A 7,421-nucleotide genomic window follows, 5' to 3' on the forward strand; every position below is an offset into this window, starting at 1 on the left:
AAAAAAAAAAAAAAAAAAAAAGAAAAGAAAACTGGCTACAGCATTCTGTTATCCCTCTGTTCTGCAGGTTGTATAAATACTTAAGTTCTTGTATTAAATTCCCATGTGAAAAACTGAGAGTAGTTTCATTTTTACCAGAACTACAGAAAAATATGCCTTCCTGAAAGAAAGTATGATGTGAATGTTTAAAGTTTTCTTTTTGCAAATAAAACAACATAATATCTCACACAAATTTAAAGTTAAGTTTAGAACCGTGACCTGGGAGAAGTGACTACAACCTTAACTGGTCTCTAGGGGGCAGCAAAGAGCTGATTACTCTTGGCTCACCTGTTTTCATAAGACTAAGCCTGAGCAAAGTAGGTGGCCAGGAATAACACGGCTTGTGAGGTCATCAGTCAAATCAAAGCTAACAAGCCCAAGAGAAGATTCAAATAATGACTTTAACTTAACCTACTATAAACAAATGTTTTCATCTGATAAAGCACCTAACCACAGCTAACATGGGTTAGTTAAACATGGTGAGCTAGCATATGCTTATGAAAAGTTGGTACGAGGCAGAATTTAGCTACTTCCTTTTTCTACTCCCAGAAATAGAAATTGTACTTATGAAGAGTGATGGTCATTATTCTGTCGTATTTTTGAACATTTGCTGTATATTAAAAACAGTTTTCCAGGAATTATTGAAGACATGAATGATGATTAATACTGGTTCTAATAAGCCATAAATGTTTGATTGCTCTTACTGTAAACAAAAATTCCAGAGAATTCTTGTGTGTGTGGGTGGGTGCATACTGGTGTGTATTGCACATTGGTGTGTGTGTGTGTAAAATGGTGTGTATGTATGTGGGTGCACACTGGTGTTTGTGGGGGCATGCATACTGTTATGAGTATTGGGGGAGGTACACTGATGTGTGTGCTTAAGTGCTCACTGGTGTGTGTGAGTGTGGGTGCACACTGTTGTGTGTGTGGGTTGCACATTGGTGCGTGTGGTGGTGCACACTGGTGTGTGCGAGTGAGGGTGCACACTGGTGTGTGTGGGGAGATGCATGCTGGTATTTGTGAGGGGAAGCACACTATTATGTGTGTGTGGGGAGGTGCACTGATGTGTGTTTTTAAGTGCATGCTGGTGTGTATGTGTGTGAGTGCACTCTGGTGTGAATGTGGATTGCACATTGGTATGTGTAGGACTGGTGCACACCAGTGTTGTCGGGGGTGGGGGGAGTGCACACAGGTCCCGTGCAGATGCCGAAGAAGGGTATTTTGGGTTCTACTCTGCCCCTCTCTGCTTTGCCAGTTTGAGAGAATCTCTTACTGAGCCTGGTGACCCAGGAGCCCACGCAGTCTTCCTTTCTCCACTTTCAACTACAGAAGGGCTCACAGCGACTCTGAACTTCTTACACTTAGGTTCTCAGACATCTACATTATCCCTATCACACTATCTTTTAGGTCCTGGGGGAGAATTCTATTGCATCGGGTTCCAGCTCCCTACGGGCCATAGAGAAAAGACAAGGAGTCTTTATAAGAATGTCCTATTAAAGGTGGGACAACTCAGGGGCATGGGTGGCCTTTCACTGTAGAAAATACCCACCTTGCAGGGCGGTGGTGGCACACGCCTTTAGTCCCAGAACTTGGGAGGCAGAGGCAAGCAGATTTCTGAGTTCCAGGCCAGCCTGGTCTACAAAGTGAGTTCCAGGACAGCCAGGGCTATGAGGAGAAACCCTGTCTCGGAAAACCAAAAAAAAAAAAAAAAGAAAATACCCACCTCGAACTCTTTACCCACTCCACACTGCCAGTACCCGCATGGAAATTGGCTGTAAGAATAAAAATGCCAAGGAAAGAAAAAGCAAAAACGAAAACAAAGCCATCTGAGCCACTTTCTCCTGATTCTCACACACCTGGGTAGTCTAAAACACATTCCAGCTGAGGATTCCATTAGTTCAGCAAGACCCCCAGAGTCTCACAGAAGCAAATGCAAGCATTCTCTGAAGAAACCTCCCTCAATCCCAAGGCTCAAAGAACTCTCAGAAGAGCAGAAATTCATAGTTAAAAATTATAAAGTTCAAAAGCACATACCATCTAATTCTTGTGAAAGCCAATACTTGCCAGACCCTCAGACATGGGAGATTTGTAAATTATGAGGGACAAACTATAAGTGTATGTAAATGTACTATTGCATAATAAAAAGGTGATCTGAGAGCTGGAGACAGCTCTTTTAAGAGCTGAGCAAGCACAAGGACCTGAGGTGCAGCACCCATGTAAAAGCCTGGCCCAGTGTATGTATCTCTGACCCCCCCCCCCCATGAGAGCACAGACATATTTCTAGGGCATACTGGAGCCAATAGAGCTGAAAAAAAATGTCAAATTTTAGGTTCTCTGAGTGATTAAGCAGAAGATGATGAAAGTAGAACTCGCCACATCCTTCTCTGGCTTTCGTATGGGCATAAACACTCACGTGCACACATAAAACAGACATGGATCTTTGATCATGTCCCATCTTCTTCACATGCTATTAGATGTGGGGAACAATTTTGCTCAACCATTTTTACCTAACCAGCACTCCTCCCTCTGGGTTGGCCTCTCCTTAACATTATGTCCTGGGTTGGGTGTGGTTCTAGACTGGCTTGAGGAAGGGACTAATACCAAATAAGTTAGATTTCTTTTGCTTGCCAACAAAAATATTCTAATATATGCTTGCATAACTGTCTGCCCAGACTCCCATTAGATTTCTTGCCCACCAACTCTGAGTTATTTCTGTAACTATTTCAAATAAAACATTGGACAAAAGAGACAGGCGCAACCTTCAGAGTGAGACACCATGAAAGGTTTTGTTCACTAAGTCTCTTAATTTTATACCCAGCACAGGTATTGCCTCCTCAGGAATGTCTTCACAAAGTTACCAGCAGAAATAGCTGTTCATTTGTGATAGTCCCATAAATCCTACTATATATGTTTACCTCTGCACACTTATATTTTGTGATTTATTTATGGTCTCCCTCTCTGCTTACTCCTACCTCATCTTCCTTCACAATGTCAGTATCTGGTGTATCACACCAGAGAACATTCATTTGAAGATACTGTATGCCAAGATTTGATTAGCTTAAAGATACATTTCCTGTGCAATTTCTTTCTTTTTTGCTTTAGATGTATTAAAATAATTAAGATTATTTACGCTATGTATTGTGTGAAAGTTACTTGATTTTTGACTCCCAGAATGGGAATTTCATATGATTCAACATAACAAATATGAATAGTGGTTATGGAGGTTATGAAGGCATTTCATCTTGTACTCGGTCAGCAGGCAGAAGGTTGTGAGTCCACATGTTAAGATAGGATCACGATAGACAGAGAAACACAGCAACATTAAGACAGGAGGACTATAAGTATGTGCAGTGACCTACTTTACACTTATATTTTAGCCACCATGGTCTGGGTACTATTCTAAATTCTTTGTAAAGTTCAATCTGTGTTATTCTTGGAGCATGTTGGTCTAGCTGGTATGGACCATTATTAGTCTCATTTTACAGCAGAAAGAACGGAAGCAAACTGATTAAGTACTTTACCTAAAGTCACATAACAATTAATTGGTAAAGCCAGGATTTAAACCCAGGCAGTTCACTTCCATAGTACTTGCTCTAAAACATTCAGTTTGTTGACTCTTAACTAATCCATGCAAGTCAGAAAATTAATCTATCTGACAAATACAATCAAGAAATTGCATGTTACTGTGAACATAAGGATCCTAGTCTATTTCTATTTATCAGTTAATGGCATAGCACTTTCTAACAGATAGTGACATGAAAGACGGCTACTTACCATGAGGACTGACTTTGGCTTAGGGAATAATGGCAGCAGTGGCAGAGTGGTCTTTATCTCTGTTTCATAGGTTCATACCTCACAAGAAAGGATTCTAACTCATGGTAGCTTGTGGGAAAACTCTGCTAATTAAGGTTGAAGTCTACCATGACCTGATAGCTCATCTGAGCTTGGCACAAAATGGAGGACTCTCATTACTAGCAGAGCTTCGGGCTTCTCCTTCTCTGACCTTTGCCTGAGGATCCATGATTGGGAAGCATGAATGGGTCTGGGTTAGTAAGAATAACTAAGCCATTGAGCTGCTTAGGACAGTGTTAAAATAGAAGGCTGTGCATGCGCACGCGTGTCTTTCATCTGTGAATTCAAACCAATTGGGTGGGTGTAGAGGAGGCACACACACCTACGGGGACTTTAAAGCAGATTGATTTAATATTGCCTCAGCAGTTCATCTGCTGCTGCTATTGACCAGACCTGAATTCTGCATCATTGCTACAAAGAAAGCTAGCATAGAAATAATGTTTTCAGATTCTATAAAAGTGCAAATGCTTCCGAGAGTTTAAAGAAGAGGAGAGGATGTGCAGCTGGTGAGAATGATTGAAAAGCAAACACCAACAGCCACAGATATCCACTCATGATTACTGACTGACGGTTAATGATACGTCATGCACAGAGCTACAAGGAGAGAATGGCCACACCAATGAGACAGCCACCATCCTTATCTATCACAGAATATGTGGTTAAATAGAGATGTGCCAAATGCCATGCAAACAGACATGATTAGAGAGCCAATCATCCATTAGTATAATAATTATTAGTATAAGTAATTATTCACTGAAGTATATTGAAATCCAAGATGAGATTGTAGATGTAAATAAAACAGTGAGGCATAAGATGTCTAAAAGCCATCTTTGAAAGTGTGTTTTTCCGCTCCATGCAGGAATGAAGCACCATATTGGGCACACAGTCGTATCCTTCATCCAGAAGGTTACTTTATCAAGGGCCAGAGGCAGTCCCTAGTATTCACGACACATCTTTTGAACACTTGCCTTATCCGACTTCCCTCTGTTTAGTCCCTTCTTCACCAGGGGACTTTGGATGATTTGGGCACTTGCCAGGTGCTCAGGAAATGAGATTGCAAGTTTCCAGTTTCTAGAAAGTTTTGTCTGTCATTGTGTGGTGGTATTTTTGCTACATTTCACGTGAGCACGAACAGCCTAAGCCAGAATTCTCTGAGATGACTTGAGATTTTTGAAAACATACCTTCAAAGCTAAAAAGTACAGACTGGGAATTCAAGGTGAGCTCCACTCCCCGCACATGCAGGAGCCAAAGTCTGCCCTGTCCTTGGCAACACCCGACACCCACCTGGTACATTCCTTTGATAATAGCAATGGCATCACATAGCTGCTGTTGAAAGCTTTTTCTCATGATATCTTCTCTCTACAAAACAAAAATAAATGCAGTAAACATCACTGCACTTCTGAATACAGCCCATACTTCCCAGGGAAGAAGGCACAGCAACGATGCACTTTCCAACGCATCAACCTCCTGAGAGTTTCCATTTATCGTAATTTCTTCTATATGGCAACTATTGTAGCAAATGTAATTTTTATCCATTCTTAACCAAGAGCAATGCAAAGATGCTATGCATAAGATATGGATAATCTGACAGAGTTTCATTGTACACATCAACTAAAGTCCTAAAACCGCTAAAGAGTAAGAGTCACTTGTATTCATGTGTTGTTATAATCCCTTTTAGCATTTTTGCTTTTAATTTTAATCTTTTTAAATGTGTTTGGTGTCTTTCTTGCATGCACATCTGTGTTCCAGTTGTGTGTCTGGTGCCTAGGGAGACTGGAAGAGGGTGTCAGAGCCCATTGAATTGGAGTTCCAGGTGGTTGTGAGCAATCATGAGTGTGCTGAGACTCAAAATCCAGTCCCATGAAAGAGTAGCTCTTAACCACTGAACCCTCTTTCCAGTCCATAGTCCTTGTAGCTTTGGATGCGATAGGCTCATAAAAAGAAGGTTATCTTCTTGATCTATAATAAATCAAATAAATTTGATTATATCTGTGAAGGGTAAAAATGAAATACTATTTAATAACAAAAATACCCTTTATTCTCATAACCATCATTGTGATTCTAACATGGTGTGTAAAAAACAAATAAGTGTTAGAGTCAGAAAGGACTGAACTTACATATTGTACCCCCACCCATGGTTTGAGCTGATATGCGAGATTAACCTTGACAAATTTAGTTTCTGAAATTTGTATCTCAGGGATAACAGGATTTCCATTTGGGGATTTGGATAGATTTGAAGGTTATATAAACGTATTCAAAATGTTCAGCAAAGTATTTACTATGATGTGGTCACTAAAACATGAGTCTTTTTTTTATAGCATGAAAATAATACCAGTCACACACACACACACACACACACACACACACACACACACACACGACATAATAATACATAAAATTACAGAGTCTCATTGTGTAGATCAGCCTGGCCTAAACCTCCCAGGGGCCCTAGAAAAAGTCAGTAGCTGGAAAGAAATTATTAAGGTCAAGGCAGACATCAATGACCTAGTAACAAACAAGTTACAAAAAGTAATTAATTCTTAATACAAAGAATTAAGGAAACAGAGTTGGTTCTTTGAAAATGAAATCCTGGTTAACAAACTTTTAGCCAGATTACCCAAAGAAACCAGGCAAGATGGCTCACAAGGTAAAGGAACTCTACTAACCCTGAAGTCCTGTATTTGAGCCTCTGAATCTGAATCTGAATGGAGAGGATCTGACCTCCACATGGGTACCCCACACATACACAAATGAGCCAAAACAGAGAGGGAGAAGATCCTGTTAATTTTGGTAAATGTGACCAGGGGTAAGCCAATTTAAACAGTTCTCCTTCAGATAATCAAAATATTTTAAATGGTACAAGCGCACAGCATTTTCAGTAAGGTCAGGAATAAGACCAGGGTACTTACTTTCTCCACCAATATTTAATTAGCACTGGAAGTCTAGCAATAACAATAAGACAACAGAAGCAAATAAAAGGAATAGCTGGAGGTACAGCTCAGGGGTTAAGATCACTTGTTGCTCAATCATGAGGACCAGAGTTCAGATCCCAGCACACATATTGGGTAGGTCACAAAGCCCTTTAACCCCAGCTCTAAGGGATGTGACATCTGCTTCTGGTTTCTATAGGTACCCATTCTCACATGGGCACAGGCGTTCACGCAGACTTATGCTTTGTGCATATTTTTAAAAGTATACAAATATAAAATAAAAGAAGCTGAAATATCCTTATTTGAAATGATATGGTTCCATATCTAAATATTTTACTGGAAAATTCCTAGGATCATCATACAAAAATGAGCAGCCTTCCTATGTACCAATAACAAAAACACTGAGGAGAAATGAGGAACTCCACATAAAACCAGAGACACTGAAACTTATAGAGGAGAAAGTGGGGAAAAGCCTCGAAGATATGGGCACAGGGGGAAAATTCCTGAATAGAACTGTAAAGGCTTGTGCTGTATGATCGAGAATTGACAAATGGGACCTCATAAAATTGCAAAGCTTCTGTAAGGCAAAAGACATTGTC

The 7,421-nt window shown here is 40.3% G+C and overlaps 1 protein-coding gene across 1 annotated transcript in view; it reads right to left on the bottom strand.

Annotated features, from left to right (window-relative positions):
- C3H10orf67 (chromosome 3 C10orf67 homolog) overlaps positions 1–7,421 on the bottom strand; it is a 92,337-nt gene that overhangs the window by 64,610 nt on the left and 20,306 nt on the right. The window contains exon 4 of the mRNA XM_021194480.1: positions 5,177–5,251. Coding sequence (XP_021050139.1) covers positions 5,177–5,251 — 75 coding nt within the window. The remainder of the gene's footprint in view (positions 1–5,176; positions 5,252–7,421) is intronic.

The sequence above is a fragment of the Mus pahari genome, chromosome 3 (genome assembly GCF_900095145.1).
Source record: "Mus pahari chromosome 3, PAHARI_EIJ_v1.1, whole genome shotgun sequence".
Lineage (NCBI taxonomy): Eukaryota > Metazoa > Chordata > Mammalia > Rodentia > Muridae > Mus > Mus pahari.